This window comes from Xyrauchen texanus, chromosome 10, assembly GCF_025860055.1.
Source record: "Xyrauchen texanus isolate HMW12.3.18 chromosome 10, RBS_HiC_50CHRs, whole genome shotgun sequence".
NCBI classification, from domain to species: domain Eukaryota; kingdom Metazoa; phylum Chordata; class Actinopteri; order Cypriniformes; family Catostomidae; genus Xyrauchen; species Xyrauchen texanus.
Window position 1 is genome coordinate 20,802,807 of NC_068285.1, and position 21,338 is coordinate 20,824,144.

The window sequence follows — 21,338 nt, forward strand, 5'->3', positions numbered from 1 at the left end:
TAATCTGATGGCAGTTAATCTCAGCAGACCACTTTTTATTTTGTTTGTTTTGCTGGGAAGCCTGCAACGGTTTTTGAAGGGGAGTTGTTTGTCAACCCCCCCAACAGCACCACAACAATCAAAGGGTGTACCTGTTTGTGTGTGTGCCGCTTTACATAGAAGGTCAGTGTTTCAACTGCCAGGCAACGTACAAAGACAGCTTTCAGGTTTCACCTGCCTTCTGTTTTTCTTTTTTCTCTTCTCTTCATACTTCTTCTCTACCTTTGCCTTTCTGCTAAATTCCTCTAGTTTCTCTCTTGTCTCTTTAAGCTTACTGACCACTATCTGACTAAGTACAATCTAAACTAAAGCATTACATGAAAATATATGGCCGGATTATGCATACATTTGCTTATGCATGCATATGTGTGCATATTTACATTTTACGATTATGCTTTAATATAGTCGCCCCAATAAGTATTCAGACACTTTAGCAACACTTAAAAATGTATGAATATCTTTGAATTATTTAACAGAATAACAAACCAAGTGGCATTTATATATATTTTTTTTAAAAAGTAGCACAAGCACAATTTTCAAACAAAACATTTGATCAGGGGCTGTTCCCTCTGAATGTTTTCTTGCCCTAAAATAGGGCAGGTGTTAATAAACTGAAAAAATAACAGTCAAAGACATCCATCTAGTGCATGTGTACAAAGGAAAACATTCGAAAAACAGCACTGACAGATGCAAAATGCGTTTTTGATGGCCCCTAAGATTTCATTTGTAAAACATCTAAATATAAAAAGTATTTGGACACCCTCTGGTTGTCAAACTTTGTGAAATATGACTTAGTCATAATTTAATTAACCAGAGATGGGGTCTCAAGTTAGAGAAACAAACTCAAGTCACATTTTAATATACTTCAGATTAGACTCCAGACTAGACCAGAAATTACAAGACTTGACTTGCACAGTGATGAGCTTGATGGAAAAATAAATCCAAGACGGTGGACGAATTGAGAGGAAATTTGATTATAAATGTACTTACATGCATAACACATTCAATACAGAAAAATGTTTTATGTCATAGAAAATTACCTATTTTCGGACTATTTTTAAGAAGCACTATTTGAATAACACGAGAAGTGCCGCCTATGTAGAGTGTTCCAAATCAGTCTCTTATGAGGCATAATTTCCATAAGTATGATGCCATAGAAGACAGATGCTTGTAGGCAGGAGACAGCGAGGCTGCTCACTAAGCTCTGGAACCGACCCAAAGTCTGTGAAATCATAATATAAAATTTAATAAATCAAAATCAAATTTTACAAGTTCAGGTAACATCCTGTTAGTATCCCAGATTTTTCAAAGATAATACATTTTGGATATATAATGTAATTTTGTAAATATGATTTTTAAGTAGAGAATATATTTTTTTAAAAAGCGTGAAAGTGACTCGTGAGGAAAGACTCGAGACTTGACTCGGACCCCAGTGTTAAAGACTTCAGGCTTGACTGACTTCAGATGAAATACTTATCAACATCTCTGTTAATGAACTACACCTGTGGTTCCTCTGCTAGGACACCTAATGAGTGACCTTGAGGGGAACTGACTTCACACATCTACTAACAATTACACTGAGACCAGTTAGTTAAAAGTAATAAAAAAATGGCTACGAAAATTGAATTGGTTTGGAGAAAATGTCTAGCATCATTTGTTTGCAGATGTCACTTGGTTTGATATTTTGTATGTAATGCAAATGCATTCATACATTTTTAAGTGTCCAAAAATATTGGGGGCACTGTAACGATTACAGACATATACAAAGTATTACAAATATACACTTGTTTGCATGTGTGTGTGTGTAAGAAATAGATACAGAATGTGTGTCCATATGTGTATGCAAAGGCTATCGCAAGACCCTCGTGCTGTTGTATTCACTGTAAAGCTCCCTTCACTAAACACTGCGAGCCAAACACATTTGTCGGGAAACAGATGCAGAGGATTCCATTACATGCTGCTCATTATTAATGCATGACTCTTAGTTAGGACATTGATTTCTCTTCTTTCCTTTCGTTTGGCTTTTTTGCCTCACAGGTAAAGTTAATCTCAATTTTCCCTCCATCAACTGCAGTTAAGATTTATACTTCCGTGATGTTAGGAACACCCATGCTATGCACAGCTGTGAAAGCCAAAACCAACCTAATGAATATAGGACAATGCAAATTCAGGACATGTTTGGATGTGAGTAACCCAGCAGCTGAACAGGGAGGACACACAGCTGACAGGAGGTTGGAACGAGATGGAGGGAGTGATTGCTAATTTCAGACCCAGAGGGACAGTTTGTTTCTCTCTCACTTTTGTTCATTTCTGATTCTGCCTTCACACTCAATTACTTTATGCTTTCTCTGATTTATTCATACTCTTGCATTCTGTTCTCCCTCATGCAATAGGTCTATCTTAGTTTAGGTATACTGCCATACAAATTCAAAGCACAATAACTACACCAACACTTGGCTTCAAAATTTACACAGCCTGATCTCATGAATGTTACGTGACAGTGGCGACATTTTTGCAAAATTACATAACTTGGTTAATTTAATTTGAAATGTCCACTGTGAGGCACTAAAATTGAGGTAAATGTTTTCTAAACAGATTACAATTTTCTGGTTAATGCTCTTTCAAGTTTTAAATAATAAAATAAAACCTCCCTACCCTAAACATTAAACCTAACCGATGGTGTCTTAAAAAGCAGGTGTAAGATACAAGAGAGGATTTTAAGGTTTAGTGCTCTATTTTCGTGAGTGGGCAAAGCACAGCGCTATTGCTCCATTTGCTATTTTCATGAGAAGTCATTGCACTACAATGTTTTAATACCACTTCTGCATTCAGTCCAAACTCAGTTCCTACATTTGCAGTTTTGAGATTCCATTAATAAAGTTCATGTCCAAACAACATCCAATTATGTCCCTGATGATAACGGTCTTATGAAAAAAAAAAAATAGATATTTGTGTTTAACTATAGTTCATGTATTATTATTTTTTAACTATTATTATGTTTATGAATTCATTATCTAATCTATATTGTTATTTTTACAACTAAGATCAAAGAGTGATTTTAAAGTCACTGCAAATAAATAGTTTTTACGATTTAATTATTTTGATCATATTTTTGTTTCGTTTGAAGTGTAATTTGAATTGAAAAATATTTTTGTTTCAATAAATGAAATGAAAAATTTAATAATCCAAAATGAAATGAATCCAATGCCAATACTAGCCATGATTTGTATGTCAGTAGATGAAAATAATTAATAATTCTTACATTCCCTATAATTAAAATAACCGAGCTTACATCCAAATCCTGACGAGAATAACAGTTCCTAAGCATGTAAAAGGAGCGTGTCCATATTTTGTATTCTTCTAATTAATTGTATACAGTCCATTTACACTGTCGACTTCTTATGAATGTGCTGTATTTGTTTAGATCACTTGGGTGGTTAAAGCTACACTAAAAAAATAACAAAATGTTATTAATGAGAGAGTGCAACAAAAATCCATCTTCCAAACCATGTATTATAAACCTATAATAATGATAAAATATAACAAATATTTTAGCGCTGTCAGGATGAATTTAGCAGGAAATTGCATACATACCTCATTCACCCATGCGTGTTAACGTCATATCCATACACAGAAAATAAGATCCAGCTACTGTAGCGCACATATGGGAGTAGCTAAAGCTGAAAGTTTGTTGTCACAACGAACAAGAAAAATGTATCATGGATCATTCAAAGGCAAACCACCAGGGAATCACTTTGTACAGAGTCAAAAAATGGAAAGCGATTGAGTTCAGAGATCTGAAACATCAGATTTAAAGCAATGGCTTTTTTCTTACTCAACAGGTAAGAAACACATGCACACACAGTGAAATACAATAATTATACTGTAATCGGTGCATAACATTTCACTTGCTAGCACACATGCCTATTTTTATTATAACGGCAATAATTTATATAAATAAATCCTTTAGTCCTAAGCTTGCCAAGGACATGTGAGTCTTGAAATGATGTTGACCACTGGTTGGTAACAATGACAATATATAATTACTATCATCGTCTATTTGGCCAGAATATCCTGCAGTTATAAAAGTTTTACAACGTTTGACCTTATCAGACTAGCAAACATTATGTCTAATGCTAACAAATGTTGCCTAGCTTTTGTAACATCATTTATTTCAAAACATCAATGTTTCCACTAAGCCAAAATAACAACATAAGATATGGCACTTATCTGCTCAGATGACATGTTTTGGGATATCTGTCTTTTCTTTTATTTATTCGTCAATTCGCTCTGATAAGATGTCCTGTATCCAGTGTACAAAGGTGCCTCAAACCACATTCATCCGCACAGAGCAGCAGAGCCGAAGCACAACTTAAATAATGACCTTCCGCAAGATGCATGCAGTTTTATTTTTGAACGGCTAGAGGCCATAAGGGATTGGACTATATAACAGGACGTAGATGCTGCAATAACCAGAGAAAACTTTTTAATTAGATTGCATTTGACCCAGCCCATTATTGCGTTGCATGCGTGATTTAGCTAAACCCATTTGCGCCAAGACGTGTACGAAAATACCAAAACTTCATGGCCATGTCCACTGACTTTGTGCTTATGACTTATGTCTCTTATAATAAGGCCCTTTTGGTCTATTGAAATAAATCAACAAACCTTCCTACCATAAACCTTAAACCTAATTCTAACTGATAGTGTGATAAAAGCAAATGTGAGACACCATTTTGTGGCGCTTTTATGACACTTTCAACTCATGTTTCAACTTGCATGCTCTTCGGGACTCTTACCCTGGTCCTTCGTGATGCAAGTGCAATGTTCTTTCAGCTGAGCATTCCTTATGTAATGCATACGTTATGTAGCCTATCAACTAACAATCATCTGCTATAGTAAAAGTGTTTTGAAGTCATAAGATTAAAGTGTTTATGAGTGAACATTCTGGTGTTTTTCTTCTAATTTGTGTGAAACTGAATAGAAGTCACTGTTGTTGTAGCATCTCTAGTGTAAATTTCACTAGGAAACTGCCAAGATGTATATAACACGCCACATACAAATAATACAAAAATGCAGATTTAGTAAAGTTATTCTATGAGACAAGGTTTGTTTTTTGATAGTCCATTTTAACAGGGATCTTACAATAGTACCACTCTTTTCTCCGCTCAAGCAAACAGAGTCATTTTTATACAGTAGTGACTCAAAGACAGTGTTTACACTCTTCAGGGAAATCAACCTACTAATGGCTTTTTATGGATTATATCTATAGATTATAGATATCTCTGCATATTAAGTTGGGATACGATAAAGTATACATCGAAAATATTACACATTTCAACTTTAAGCCAAACCTGTCAGACAGATAATTTTGGTTATAACCAAAATTTGCTTTAACAGGTCAATATAGAATTGATTCTATAGGTCTAAGTTTTTCATTTTCTGCACCATACATGAAAACAAGGTAGGTCTCTTGAATAAATCAGGAGGCAGTGCAGTGAGACGGGGATGTGATGGCATATTGCTCAATCTCCCTGACAGTAAACAGCTGGATAAATGAACACAACCTTCCAAACTTTGAGTGATCTGTCTTCTAGACACTTCATTGGCTTTCAGAACAAATGTTTTCCACTTTGTAATGTCCCTGTTTGAAGGAAAATCTTCTAGTGCTTTTTCGACTGTTGGCAAACGATAATGTGAATATTGAGAAGGACGGTGAGCAGGTGGACGCAGCTAGAGGCAGCAGTTGCAAGCATGGTGACTTAGTTTCCTGTGTTGTGCCTGCTGCCCAGACAGCTACAGCATGAGTCGTTTTCTCACATAATGAGTGTGTGACAGCTGGACATAGCGCTTATCTCCCCTGGCCCATCTCCCTCTCTGGAGAATGAATCTGAACTATGCTAAAAAGCCTGCTTGGAGAACACTTCATCCCTCCAAACCTTATTATATATACTTATTATACAGTATATACTGTATTTAAATCCACAGTTTTTATTTGAATGGTGAACTGATTAACTAGCATCACCACTAGCATCACCAAACTGACATGAAATAATAATGTTCAAACTCAAGATATTGGTTGAGCCAATTTTACCATGCTACACTGCTCAAAATATATTAATAGCCCAACAGAGCCACAGTTTTTACACTTTTCGATGAAATCAACCTACGAATGTCTTAGTTATAGTTATCTCTACATATTAAGCTGGGATACGAGAAAGTATTTAACATACTATTTTCCAGACTCTTTTAAACCAAAGCAACTTACAGTATACACTGCTTGGGGAGAACGTCCCCCTGAGGCAACCTGGGGTTAAGTATTTGCTCATTAATGCTTCACTTAACAAATTTCCGTTGCACTGAATTGATCTACTGTAATAATTTGTATAACAAGTCCACATCCTTAACCACGTTTCCTGACCTATCTCATTTGGGACTTGAGTATGCTGGCACCACTTCAGTGTGACAACTAATAATAGGCAGCTGAAACTAAGACTGCTGCGTTGTCTAAACTCAGAAAACTGTCTTTTCACAATATATCTCTGGAGTTGCTCTGTGATTTCCTCCTCAGTTAAGCAAAAGCTGCCCCAAGCTGGAACTACAAATGGTGTGGTGAGGTGGGTGCGACAGAGTTAAAATAAACATGAAACTCTGTCATTACAGGTCAAGGGAGAGCGACAACAGACTTGAATCCAACAGCCCAGCCAAAGTTCTGAAGCATGTTTGTGGTGCTGAGACTGACCCATACAGAGCTTGTGGTTTAAGCCTGTCGGGACATCAGTCTGACCTGGACAAGATTGGGCTTTTGAGAAAACACAGACCAAAATGACTAATGTCAGTGCAATTTCAGAGTAGGGGATGTTTCGGAAAAATCCCAAAATCAAATCGCCTTTCCAACATACATGGTTCTTTGGAAGTAATCTCTCACAAAAAGCAAGGAAGGATCAGTAGATGAAAAAACGAAGGCAAAGAAGTTATTTTTTTTTCTTAATAACCGCAAAACGGTACAATATGGCTATTAAGATGGTTACATCTTGAACACCAACTCATGATTTATTTATGGACAACAATAATTACCAGCAGGCTTGATTAATTATGTTTGAACAATATGCTCCTTGCACACATGCCACAACGGCTAATTATCCTGACAAACATGATAGGCTAGGACAATTGGAGGATGCCATCCGTAATAGTTAACAACTGTATGAATATGGTGTATATTTGAACCAGCTGGAAATCTCAATAGCTTTCATTGCTTTACACCCACTAAAAAAACATAAGATTTCGGTGCCACAGTGCCTGGCTATTCCTGTCTATATCCCTCCTCTCTTTTACCGTCATCTGGCCCAAATGAAGTCATATACATTATGTTATATGACGCCATGGAATGAGTTAGGATAGTCTGTCAAAGGGGCCGTGATTCCAGCCATTTTTCTGTCCCCTCCCGGTTTCCCTGTTCTTTCAACTTCACCGCAGGGGTGGACGCTTCATACATTTCACATGGCGCTTTCACATTGGCACACAAATACAATTAAAATATCTATTTAGATGCCAAGGCCCATCAGTAAGTCAGATTTCTTTACAGGACTGTCAAATTCAACTCTATTTAGCAGAACAAATAAGTGCACTTACTGGTCTGACATGTATTTGATATGCATGTTGGTATCTTGGGATCTAATAAACAAAAAATCACTGTGCTCAGTATTAAAATGCTGTGGTGGTCCTGAAACACCTGTGGTAATTGAGATCTAATTTGCATTGTATTATTAGCATACACACTATGGGGCTGTTACCAATTATCCAATTATACATAAAGTAAATAATAATATTAATATTTTGAATGTTATTTAAACATTTTTAATATGGGTTATTGAATGTTTTAATATTTCTGTAAAATGTTGATATTTTATTTAAAGTTAATTCGTTTAATATTCGTCATATCAGTTTAATTGCATTTCATCATTGTACCATTTGCAAATGAAAATGTTTCTAATTTTGATGTTTATTATACTTCTTTCGCTTTATCATTTCATCACGCGTAAAGGTTGGATTAAGTGCGTTACCTGTTTATATCACACTAGTCCCTCAGTATGGCCGCATCCTCATCATCATCCCCAACCGATACTGAAAGCTCCCGTCTATCCTCTCTCTCTCTGTCTGTCAGTGTGAAATAGCCCAGTTTCTTTTCAGTAGCAAAATATTACGTGATGCAACAACACTCAAGTCACACAGTCCACCCCTCAACCGCTGCGTAGACACCTCCGCTGCCTTCAAACCCCCTCCTCGCCTCTGAAGCGTGTGTTCTCTCGCTTTACCAGCTCTACAACCTGATTGAGTTACACAGCGTCTCGCGCAAGCATAAGCACCGAGCGCGCGCATAATCTCACACCTCCTCCCGCGTGCGATTCTCTGTCCCTCCCTATCTTCCCACTCAGTAATGATACATGCAGATTTTTGGCAAATATTAATATTCCATTCGGGCTCCAGTTATCATGAGTCTACATTCAATTGTCGGTCTCCAGTCCGGTGATGGTTCATCACAAGAGGCGTTCCTCTGTTTAAATAATGTGGGTTCTTAGTTTATTAATCGCGCGTCAGATCATTTGGATGAATGAGGAGACGAGACTCCCGTCTGTGTGTGTGTGTGTGTATATATATATATATGCAGTCATAAAGGAAACTGAAACGCCAGCAGCCACGTTAATATTTTAGTGAGCTGGTGTATGGGAGATGTCGGTGTATGATAAAAGGATTGCCATATGACAAGGAAACAATGGTCGCAGTGTCCTTGGGGTGGACTCCGCTCGGTCGCAACAATTTAAGTTTAAGGTCCCAGGTACTGATGTGAACTTGATGATACAAATAATTGTATGGGATCAGAAATCGTAATGCATAATGAACTGAACCATTATAGCAAAGCAGAGCCACAATACTACATCGTTATATTCTGTATGACAGTAGGCTAGCTCACCCTGAAGTTCAGCAGACGCTCAATGGTGCACTCCCCAAATCCCGTCCACTCGCACCCAAACCTTCCAAAATTCACTGCCGGTGCCGTCCAGATACGTTTCTCTTTGTTTGTACATCTGGACAATATTAAATATGTACAGTTGGCGCCTATAGATGGCATCAGCATTTAGGGTTACATTGTTCATTTCCGCGTATATACAACATTCCAGTCTGGCCCGCCCCTCTGCGCTTATGATTGGCTCAAAGACTCGGGGTGCCTTCGCGCGAGCAATATTTGAATCAGTCAGACGAACATCTGGACAGCGGTGCCCGTCACTGTCGCTGAAGGTCGCCAGCAGGAGCGTCACGCGCAAACAGACGCTTTGCAGTCAACCAGAACTGACCTGGGCAGCTAGAAGGTTGAAAAGCTATAAACTATCCATCCTAGTTCAATATTAGAGTGATCGTAACACCGTCGTGAATCGAAATAACGCTCCCGTACACACGGCACTAAAGCTATCGAGCAGGTGCAAATAAGCCATTTGCTACAACTAAAAAAAGTTAATTAAATCATTAGTAATAATGTGAAAGAAAATATTCTGTTTAAAACTACAATTTAAATCTCTCTCTCACACACACACTTTGGGATAATGTACAGATTTAAGGCAATTTGGTACTTTTATACACCCATTTATAACCATTTATAAATGATTTCTTTGGATGAATAAAAATAAACCTAACTTACTTGAATAAAGTCAAAATAAAAATCAATGCATGATGCAGCAGCAGTGCAAATCGAGAATGCACAAAACAGGACATTCTCGATAATACATTAACACCAAAACGTGCAGGGTTATGTCTTTACTTTTAAACCACTGCCCTCTTGTGGTCAAACTGAGAACTCTTCGTTCATAGTATGAGTAATGCCTATAGTCCAGTTCGGAAATACACAATATGAATATACAATCAGCATACTTTATTAAAATATCTTAACACTGAGTTTATTCAAGTATTAATCCATTAAACTAAGTATTTACCAATTACCAAATAAGAAAAAAGGGTAAATTGAAAGGATGTTGCAATTTGCTATTCTTATGCTGCTAACTCTACTGTTATACTCTGTTGGTTTATTACATTGGATGGTGACTTTTTATGACCTTCCAATCTAAATTAAAGAGGGGCATTACGGGGACAGCTGTAATTGTAATTAAGAAGGGCATAAATTGTTCCAGATATCAACTGCCATTGTTCCATTTGGTTACAATCGATTAATCATTGGGCCTTTGGAGTGAGAAGGTACACTTTCTCTGTCATTGATTCCAGTCCCCATGTTTTGTGTTTGTCCTCAAAGCCATCTACACACTGAACCAATTCAATGCCACAGGCCCCTCCTGGAATGACAGAGTCATTGCAATGATTATTGACAAAACTATAGAGAAATAATTTCTCAGGAAATATTAGCTCCAGTGACTTGCAGTATAATTGTTAAAGACAACAACATAGCAACATCATTAAAAAAAAACCTATTGAAAGTTACCAAAACTCACCAAATAAATTGTTTAAATGTTCTTCCGATACAAAAAATGGTGGACCTGTAAGTGGTGACAGAAAACATAAAATAGAGCACATATAACACAAATGCTTATTCAATTTGGCTTTCTTTCCAAATGTTACCTTTATACAGCTCAGGATTATATTCCAGTGTGTTAACAAGATATCTGCAGTTGCTGTCCATTAAGGAAACAAGGAGAGTAGCATACCTTTACAATGAAGAGATTAGAGATTAAGAGATAGAGAATAAGAGCATGGGTGTGTGATCTATGCATATTGTGTAGTACTGTGCAAAAGTCTTAGGCACATAAAATGTTTCATAAAAACATTTGATTTAAGATGGTTATTTATATCTTCTACTTTAGTGTGTCATTAGGATATATACATGTTATACTCCCAAACATTCATTTTGCAAATAGAACAGAAGAACAGGGAGCTCTGCAACAGATGGCATGGCCCTCACAGAGACCTCCACTGAATATTGAGTCAGTCTGGGATTACACAAAGAGACAGAAATAATTGAGACAGCCAAAATAAATAAAATAATTGTGGCTTCGAAGCTTGGAAAATCCTATTTGCCAACAACTAAGAAAAACTGTGTCCAGGTGTATGTAGGAGAATTGGTGCTATAAGTGTTCATACCAAATATTGATTTAGCTCTTTTTCTGTTTACTGGACTTTGTATGACATTAATGGAATAATGAAAACTATTTGTCATTATTGTTTTTTAAGAAATCCTCACTTTGAAAGTTTTTCACAAGTGCCTAAAACTTTTGCACAGCACTGTACAATAAAATATAATTACAATAATAGTACATACTGAACTGTTTTTCATTACTTACTTTGGCCTGTCACATGGATTTATAGCCACCAGTGCTCCTCTATCCCATATTCCTCCAAACTTTCCTGCAATGGTACTGTGTTTGGACAAATCCCAAAGACAGAGAGCGAGAGAGAGAGATGTGCATTTAAATGTACGTCAAGTGACATGTTTAATCATCTAAAATTAGAAGGTGAAATACGCACCTGGAGAACTTGTATAAATCACACTGATAGATGGAGATCTTTCCATCCGCACTCTGAGAACAAGGAAAACGCATTAGTTGAGTGGGCATGACTTGTAACTCACATAGAACCATCATGCCTTTCACTTCCATTTAAGAAAAATGAAGTACTACAGCTACAATGTGGGGCATTCGTCTGAAATTAATCTGAGGTACCCACTAAGCTACATTGCCGAATGCCATTCTAACAATACAACTAGTGACTCATTGTAGGATTTAGAGGGACTGTAAACCTGTCTAGCTACTTTTATCAATGGATTGTGTCAAGCAAGGCCTTTACCAAGGCATTGTGGGTGCCAAAGGGAGGTGTTCCAAATACCTTGAACACTTTCGCTCCAGGAATAGCTGGTACTGGTTCTTCATGGTATGCAAGACTTTGGTCTTCAAAGAATTGTTTAATTCCTTTTTCTGAAATTTCAACTCCAACAACCGTATGACCCATATCGGCCAACCTAAGTAAGCATGATGGAAAACTTAGGGTGTTAGAAACATTTGTAATATTATTAATTAAAATGGACTTGAGATCTCATACCATTTCATGTCTACAGCTTTTCCACATAGTGGGAAGAAGAATGGAACACTCTTTCGTCCACATATGATTTTGTCCAAGTTGTTTTCCAGCAACCTACCATAAGTTACAAGAAACAGAAATCAAGTAAACTAAATTAAATGAAAAGAGAAATTCAACACACAACAATGAAGAACAAGAAATGAGTAACAGCCTCTACAAATGTATGGATCATTCCAAATTAATATTATTCATTCATAAGTGACACGGTATGATCTCAAAATAATAAAGTGATAGAGCAGACACATCTCGGCTTTGACAATGCAGCTTAATGCCGTCATTGCATTTTTGCAATGTTAGGTGCACATAAGGACTTGATGTCACCGAAGTGTGTTAATGGTTTTGTCTTAATGTTGACTGATAAATTAATTGTTGCTATTTCTCTGTCTGTGTTGAATTAATGTCCTGTAGTTATTCTTGCTTATGGTGTGCACAGCTTTATTTCATTGCATGTCTTATGATAAACTGGGAAGGATAGTTTATACATATTGATGACAGTTTATTATTAAAAGCCTTACACATATGGAAACAGTAATTGAAGGCCAGCTTGGTTAATTTCTCATCTTCTAAAATTGATCAGACTTGTGTTCATCTGTATACCTGCATGTCATTGCTGGGGTTAGACACACTTCTTTTATTCCAGGCTGTGCTAGATGGTCTGTTCCATTAGCGCAATTTGGGGTGGGGGTTGGGGGGGCAATATAACTGTAATGTTTAGCTTACAGAGTAAACTGATTGATTGTTGTGATGTGGGGGTGTAAATCAGAGTCGAAATTAAGTGTTTTATGTCTTTTAATTTGACAAAGTTTGATAAATTTGTTTGTTACAGAATATAAAGTATACTTATAGTTTATTTCCATGTGAGGTAAGATAAGTCTTACTTTCTTTCTGGATGATGGATACTTTAGACGATTTAGAGTGAGAAACAATAAAAGGGTTATTTCTATCCTGAGGAGGGAGAAAGGGAGGGAACATTGCTGTGAGTTTCCCAAACTGTACTGTAAAGCCGTGAGCATCTTTACCAGTGTTGACCAGTTTCAGTCATTGCAAATTTATTTATGTATTTTTATTATTCTACTTTTTCAAAGTCTGTGTGGTGACTTCACCCTACTCATCTGCCTGCTTAAACTCCTATAACATACTACTACTTCACATCTGCAGAGCGCAATTGTGAATATTGCTTGTGACCAAATGTATGAGACAATGATTACTTGTGCACGTGAGGTTTGTGGAAACCAATTTTTCCTTCTTGCCACCTGTCCTCCCACTCTGACAAGGCCATCACTCTGTTTGCCTGGGCAGACATGTTCACTCCTCTTCTCAGCTGTATTGATTTTTGTTTCTTCAGACTCTCAATCAAAACCTGGATTTTGGAATTAGTCTAATGAGAACAACGACTACATATATACAGTATCATGAATAACTTGTTCTTTACTTTTCCCAGCACACAATTTATTATCAAAGCAGCTAGCAAATTGAGAACCAAACCAAAACTAAGAATAACTGATAAGAATGTGACCAAATGTATGATCACATTCTTATCAGTAAGTCCAAGACGTGACATTAATCCCAGGACCATTGCTTAAAGGGATAGTTCACCCAAAAATGAAAATGATCTCAGAATTTACTCGCACTCATGCCATCCCAGATGTGTATGTACACAAAGGAAGATTTTTAGAGGAATATCTCAGCTCTGTTGGTCCAGTCGATGCAAGTGAATAGTGGTCAGAAATGTGTAGATCCAAAAAGGACAAAATGGCACCATTCAAGTAACCCATACCATCCAGACTCCAGTTGTTAAATCCATGTCTTCTGAAGCAATATGATAGGTGTGGGTGTAAAACAGATCAATATTTAAATCATGTTTTACTCAAAATTCTCCTTCCTTTCCAGTAGGTGGCCATATGCACAAAGAGTGTGAATCGCCAAAACACAAGAAGAAGAATGTGAAAGTGGAGATTAATTGAAAAGAAAAGAAAAGTAATCAATATTTATCTGTTTCTCACACACACCATTCATATTGCTTCTGAAGACATTTATTTAACCACTGGAGTCGTATAGATTACTTTGATGAAGCCTATATGTTCTTTTTGGACCTTCAAAATTCTGGCCACAATTCACTTGCATTGAATGGACCTACGGAGTTCAGATATTCTTCTATGTTTTTTGCAAAAGAAAGAATGAAAGAGAACTAGTCTTCTTTTTGTTGGTGGGTCAAAAAACATGAAAAGCACTCAACCAAAGCTAACGTTGCAGCGCTCACAAAAGGAAAGCGCGTGAACTACTGTATGTGCTTAATCATTGTTATGTTACATGCATATCATATCATCTCTAAATGCGACGAATGTAAACGCTGACACATAGCATAACATGATCTTAATTAAAAAACAAATAGTCGTACTGATAAAAACTAAAAGCCATTAACGTTTAAAACATTCATATTAGACATATGGCTTTTGTCAATGCATTTCCCTGCCTTTGAAACAGACCTGCAATTTATATTGATTACGAATCAGTGTTTGATAAGATTTCAGATTTGTTACCTCACTTTAACAATTTCAGTGTCTACCAGACAACGTTTTCACTTCTCGACTTCCCCCAGCACCTGTAAAGTTTCATAACAACATGAATAGGAAGTGAATAGTTGGCGTCGTACGCAGTAGCCTACGTCATACGTTCTGGCACGTTCAAGCAGGAGCTACGATACAGTGGACGCTCAACGTGAACAGCAGTTTCCGAAATGTAGCCTGCTGAATATCGCAGTGCAATAGTGCATTGTGGATTACTAATGGCAAAATCATGTGTGATCAAAGGACTAGTAAAAAAATCATTGCACTTACATGGCACAGAGCGTTTGTACACTACTGTAGATTTTCTCCTAAAACTTACTGGATTTGTATTTGTATTGGAGTATCCTAGGGTGTTTCTTACTATTTTACAAAAAAAAACATTATATTTTACATATAGAAACGTAACCTATTTCAGGACCATTAATATATAATATGTATATATATACATTTTGTATTAAAATAATAATATAGCATATCATAGTACTCTCTGTACTGCCTTTTATTTTCACTGATTTTAATTTTCTAAATCAATGTTCAACACCATCTATTTTTTTTACTCCCCTTTCTCCCCAATTTGGAATGCCCAATTCCCACTACTTAGTAGGTCTTTGTGGTGGCGCAGTTACTCGCCTCAATCCGGGTGGCGGAGGACAAGTCTCAATTGCCTCCGATTCTGAGACCGTCAATCTGCACATTTTATCATGACACCGCAGAGACTCACAGCATGTGGAGGCTCATGCTGCACTCCATGAACCACACACAATTTACCATGCACCCCATTGAGAGCGAGAAACACTAATCGTGACCTCAAGAAGGTTACCCCATGTGACTATGCCTTCCCAAGCAACCGGGCCAATTTGGTTGCTTAGGAGACCTGGCTGGAGTCACTCAGCACACCCTGGATTCGAACTCACGACTCCAGTCAGCATCAATACTCGCTGAGCTACCCAGGCCACCAACACATCTTTTAATAATACAGTAAAAATACTGTAGAAATATTTTAAATAAAATAAAATGTTATTACAGTAATGAGAATCATCATTGAAAACAATGGGAAAAGGAAAACATCTGGACGTGTTACAGTAGGCCTAATGAAAAAAATCTACATGGTCCTTAATATAGGCTTCATTTTGTATGCAAAACTTTGAATTATGTTTTGTTTTAATTTGAGGTTAAATACAGTACAACCAGGACATCGTGACAGGGTTTGAATATGATTCTTATTTGTGGCAGGGCGGAGGCAGGGGCCGGGTCGTGATCCTACACACCTGGTCCCGTATTAGGCTAATTATGCCTCTGGATAAAGGTCGAATGCAGGGGATCGTGCGGGAGAGAGAGATCGTTAACGGACGTGTGTGTGTGTGTGTGTGTGTGTGTGTGTGTGTGTGTGTGTGTGTGTGAGTGAGTGAGCGTGCATGCATGTGCAGGCAGGCAGGCGTGTGTGTGCGTGTGTGTGTATGTGTGTGTAGGCAGGCGTGTGTGTTGGCGAGGTGCTCGCTAACAGCACTTGCCCCTACAGTCTGTTAAGGCTGTAAAGATCTGTGAGTGTGAGTGTGTGTGTGTGTGTGTGTGTGTGAGAGAGAGAGAGAGAATGGAAAGGAGGCGAGAACCGGCTTTTCAATATAAATAATAGTTTAATGATAAACTTAAAGAAGACACAAACACACACATGACGGACATGTCCGTTAACGATCTCTCTCTCCCGCACGATCCTCTGCAGTCGACCTTTATCCCGCCCTGCCACAGTATTACTTTCATGACAGATCATAACTATGCCTTCATCTGGATGCTGGAACTGGAACAACGAAACACAAAGCTCATAAGGTAAGTAACTGTTAGTGACAGCATACAGGATATTTTATGACCTTGTTTTTGATGATCTCGACCTATATGGTTCAATTTTTGCTTGTCTTTTTTTTCACAAAATCTGTAGAGGTGAATGAGAAGACAAAAAAGAATAATACACCCACATACCAAGAACATTTTAGAAAGAATATGGAGAAGTGACAAAAGTAGTCTGTCTTTCCACTTTCTTTACATCAGGAAATAATTATATCTCTGTTTCATTCTCTTGACATGGTGGTCATTAGGCAAGATTTATTATTCAAAGCAATTGATTTAATCAGTTTCATTTTTCAGTGGAATGCTGTGGGACCTGCTCAATTGGATGCCTTAAAGACTTCAATTAAAAGCTCACAAAAGGAATGTGTAACAATTCAGGATGTTATATGTAGGTCCAAATTACTCTTACTTTCCTACATAATGAAAACAATGAGTCATGAAGAGTCATTTGTGACTTTTCATGACTCATCATGACATGCAGAAGGTTGCCCTTCTGCATGTCAACTTTGTTGTGTTTCTTTGTCTTTTATACACACTGATTTTTCCATCATCAAAACTATGAAATAACACAAATGGATTTATGGGAATTATGTAGTGACAAATCAAATCAAAGTTGTCTTGTATTTTAGCTTCTTCAAAGTTGCCAGCTTTGCATTATAGCTCCCAACTTCATTATGTGCAACCTGAGAGGCTTATAAAAGTGTTGAGGGAGTTCCCAGATGGACATTTCTTCACTATCTGGTCCAACTGGTCCATTATAAAAAAAATTTTTTAAATTAAAATATAAAGATCAGGCACTGTTTAAATTTGTAGGCACTGTTTAAATGTGTCTACAAAACTGATAACATTTAAGCATAATCCCTTATGATCAAAAAGATAATGGAAAAACAGAAATTCAGGCATGTATAGTCTTTTTCACGTTCTCTCTATCTCTTTGCATTGCCAGTCTCAGTTTCTTGATTATGTTTCTGGTCTGTCATTCCTAAATCAACTTTCCTTTGCCCTTAGGAATTCTTGGAAGGCCTATGAGGCAATTCAGCTCTAAGACTCTAAATCCTCAGGGAGGACAAAGTGAAGCCGAGAGGGAGGATGAGGAAAAAGAGGGCAAAAACGCTGCTGTGGTGAGCGATGACCCACACATGCACATCAGGAGCAAACCTCTGTCACGGCCCAAAGATTGATGACCACAACTACAGACATATGTAGCTGTTCCGGCTAAGTTGACTTTGTCTCCAGAGCTACCACTGAGGGAGTGTACTCTGACACAGATTGAATGTGTCAGTTTTGTTACATCAACCACCATTGCATTAAAACTACCGTTTGTGTTTTTATCCCTGTTTTTCTCTCAATTAATTATTTTGCATGTCCAGTGTGCTATATGATTCAAAGCATTTAATTAGGAACTTTTAAATATTGCTATTCGCTTGCTTCATGCCTAATAAAGTTCATAGTAAACCTCCCCAATTAGGGATGGAAATTATTATATTGAGCATTCTAAAATCCAGAGAAGTATGCAAACCTCTGTAAATAAACACCATGCATTATGTTTCTCCTGTGTCACAATCAACTATACTGTCCACTACAGTTACAATTTTAATAATTGTTAAATAGTATAATGTTACATTCAGAAAGTAGATTAGAAGATTACTTTGCATTTTATTGTCATTTGTTTCATTTAATATTTAGTCCTTTCAGATGGAAAACATTTATACACATATATAATATGATCCAAAGTGCATTTGAACAGTGGTGAAACATTTTCTTATGATGTGTACGAGCAGACAGAGAAGTTTGAAGGAAGTTTGGAGCAGAAGAAATAGAAATAAACCTTGTGCAAATTATAAGCTTTACGCTAAGCTAAAATGCTATTTATAGCACATGTTAGCGCGTTACCAGACACGATCATATTTATTTATCAATAAAATTAACATTGGATCATATTTCTGTTTTCTAGTAAGACCTTTGAAAAAAAAAATCGTATTCTTGATAATACATTTTGTGTTTTCCTGTGAAAATATCAAAAAAGCTTTAAAACAAGATCAATTTGATTCATCTTGTTTTAGAAACAACACTGCATAAGATATTTAGGTTTTTCAGAGAATGTATTTTTAACATGTGTATTTTGTCTTACTGTACTGGCAGAGTTTTATAGTCAAAAGAAGAGAAAAAATCTACAAGTGCTGAAGAAGTAATCCAAAGTAATTAGAATACGTTACTGACCTCGTGTAATCTAATGAAATACGTTACAAATTACATTTTACAGCATGTTATCTGTAGTGGAATACAATTCAAAAGTAACCCTCCCAACCCTGTGTACACTATATGGATTATTATATATTGTTTATTTATTTTATAATTGTAGCATTAGTATTGGATTGCTGTTTGATGTATAATGTGACGTCTATGCGTTCATTAAGAGCAGATCAAGGCACAAGAGAGGCCTCAGGGTTCTGGCAGAAGGGGCTTTACCAACATCACCTCAACTGGCAGGGTAATCTAGGACACCTCTGCTAATAATCTGCATCTGTATGGGTGAAAAAGGGTTGAGTGTGTGTGTTTGTGTTTTTGTTGAGGGTGTTAATTGGTTAGGCTACCTTTGGGAGTCATCAAGATCAGAAGGCAAGTGTCCCAGTTACTCTGAAATGAATTCTGTAATACCTTGCATATGCATTGTACTGTTACCAAATATTTAGGCTTACATTTTATTTTCAGATTATTGACAGGCCATGGTCACTCTAAGAAAGTAAACACATCCCTCTCTCTCACAATTGTCCATTAGGGGGAGACAAAGCATACAGCTAGAGTAAAATGGGTAACCATACATTTATTGAAACATTTACAGTATCACCAAATAGCACATTTCATGTATCTATCTATCTATCTATCTATCTATCTATCTATCTATCTATCTATCTATCTATCTATCTATCTATCTATCTATCTATCTATCTATATGTCTGTCTGTCTGTCTGTCTGTCTGTCTGTCTGTCTATCTATCTATCTATCTACATGTTTATACTACATTGTTGGAACCAAATGTCCCCACAAGGATATTAAACCCTGAGATCACCTACGGTCAGCGGTCCACATGACGGAAATGGCTTATTAATCATACAAAATTGTATTTCTTTTAATTTTTTTTTATGTAAAAATGCAAAAAGGTTTCTGTGAGGGTTAGGTTTAGGGGTAGGGGATATATATTATCCATAAAATGCATGGAAGTCAATGGAGAGTCCCCACAATGACAAAAAATGTTTTGTGTGTGTATACTGTTATAATGTATAAAAAACAAACCAAAAAAAAAAAAAATAAATAAATAAATAAATGAAATTGAAATTAAAGGGTTGTCGTAAAATTATTTTTGGTCTAACTTCATTTTACAGTGTTCCTGTAACTGTGTATGTAGTTACTGTTGTAACTGCTGATTAATACTTTTCAGCTAGATGTATTTGCGTAGACCTAGTTATTACTATAATAATGACTAATAACGTGACATAGGCTATATGTAACACGGACAATGCAAAATAAAGTGTTAGCGTCTTTTCTAACGACAATCAACCAGGCATGAGGTCTTAAAAACGAAAACATAAAATACTATAAAATTTTCAGTTAAATCTGACTCCCTCTCTCTTCGACCATACGCCCATTAGGTCGCGCTATCTGTCAACCATTGCTCAAGCTCTCTCTCTCTCTGTTAGACCTGTATTTACCTCTCTCAGTCCGGCGGGTGGCTCGACAGAAAAGCATATGGCCGCGAGATCTCATGTTAAATTTACCTTTACGACACAAGTACAGAATTAAACGCTACGGCCGTAGAACACATTTATTTTAGGATTAAAAAAGTGCGCTGAGGAATAAGCAGAGAAAAGGAATTCGTATCCGGTGGGATTTGAGTCCTCCTGAGAGTGTGTGTGTGTGAGAGAGAGAGAGATTGGAGCGAGCGATAGAGATTGGAGAGAGAGCGAGAGAGATTGGAGAGAGAGAGAGAGCGAGCGAGAGAGATTGGTGAAAGAGAGAGAGAGAGAGCGAGAGAGAGAGAGAGAAAAGCGGGAGAAGAGTTTCTCCAAAAGTGGAAACAGACGGAGGGACGATATTTCATTTTTCTCAACTGGAGACGCACATCTTTCTAAGGAATTATGAGGAACGCTTGGATGATTGTAACTCTCTGCTTGACAGTATTTCTTTCGGGGGAAAGGGTGAGTTTCGACCGAGAACAATAAGCGATATGCTAGGGGGTAGTTGAGCGTGAAGTCCAGCAGTGTTGGGGGGCCGTTCAGACAGAGAGTGTTCTTGCGGTGTGTCTGGTTTGTTTTTAGCGCAGCGAATAGAACAGAACTCTGGTGTCTCGATCGAGACACGTTTTAAAAGTTGATCTTATTTTTTTTTTTTACCTTCACAGTGTCTCAAAAGCGCGGCGCTTCTGCGCGAGACGCTGAAAAATCAGCTTGACGTGTTTGCATAGAAAAACAAACAAATAAAAAATTCGGTGAACGACCCTTAATATGTTACTAGTCAAACTGGGCTGATATTGTCGACGGGCTGATTCATACTTAAGAATGTTTAAAATAATTAGAGGTAATGTATCAATGCATTAAATCTAATTAAGGCAGCATTTATGCATCACATGAGGTAATGTAATGATATATTTTCATGAGTTACAGTGTCACAAAACAACTAACTTTAGATTGTGGACGCATTTCGACATGTATAAATATAGACGTATGCAGAAACAGATTTTTTAATTTTTTATTGCAA

General features: G+C 37.1%; 3 protein-coding genes across 5 annotated transcripts in view; 1 reads left to right on the forward strand and 2 right to left on the reverse strand.

Moving 5' to 3' along the window:
* The window catches only part of LOC127650535 (exostosin-1c-like), a 63,964-nt gene extending 55,594 nt beyond the window's left edge, over positions 1–8,370 (reverse strand). The window contains 1 exon segment of the mRNA XM_052135999.1: positions 8,103–8,370. The gene's annotated coding sequence lies outside the window, so the exon portion shown is untranslated.
* Positions 8,371–9,793: 1,423 nt separating this feature from the next.
* On the reverse strand, positions 9,794–14,837 carry tpmt.1 (thiopurine S-methyltransferase, tandem duplicate 1). 3 transcript variants are annotated; one of them, XM_052136015.1, is made up of 9 exons: positions 14,720–14,793; positions 13,383–13,552; positions 12,136–12,228; positions 11,923–12,055; positions 11,566–11,618; positions 11,382–11,456; positions 10,663–10,748; positions 10,536–10,580; positions 9,794–10,379 (listed from the first exon to the last, which is right to left on the reverse strand). In XM_052136015.1, exons 2-9 carry the CDS (start codon positions 13,475–13,477, stop codon positions 10,261–10,263), a joined length of 699 nt encoding a protein of 232 aa, XP_051991975.1. In that variant the 5' UTR covers positions 13,478–13,552; positions 14,720–14,793; the 3' UTR covers positions 9,794–10,260. The 3 variants fall into 3 exon arrangements, with proteins under 3 accessions (XP_051991975.1, XP_051991973.1, XP_051991974.1); XM_052136013.1 differs by having other exon boundaries at positions 9,836–10,379; positions 14,715–14,820; XM_052136014.1 differs by having other exon boundaries at positions 9,837–10,379; positions 13,383–13,534; positions 14,715–14,837.
* Positions 14,838–20,301: 5,464 nt separating this feature from the next.
* The window catches only part of LOC127650544 (syndecan-2-A-like), a 45,758-nt gene continuing 44,721 nt past the window's right edge, over positions 20,302–21,338 (forward strand). The window contains exon 1 of the mRNA XM_052136016.1: positions 20,302–20,779. Coding sequence (XP_051991976.1) covers positions 20,720–20,779 — 60 coding nt within the window. The 5' untranslated portion in view covers positions 20,302–20,719. The remainder of the gene's footprint in view (positions 20,780–21,338) is intronic.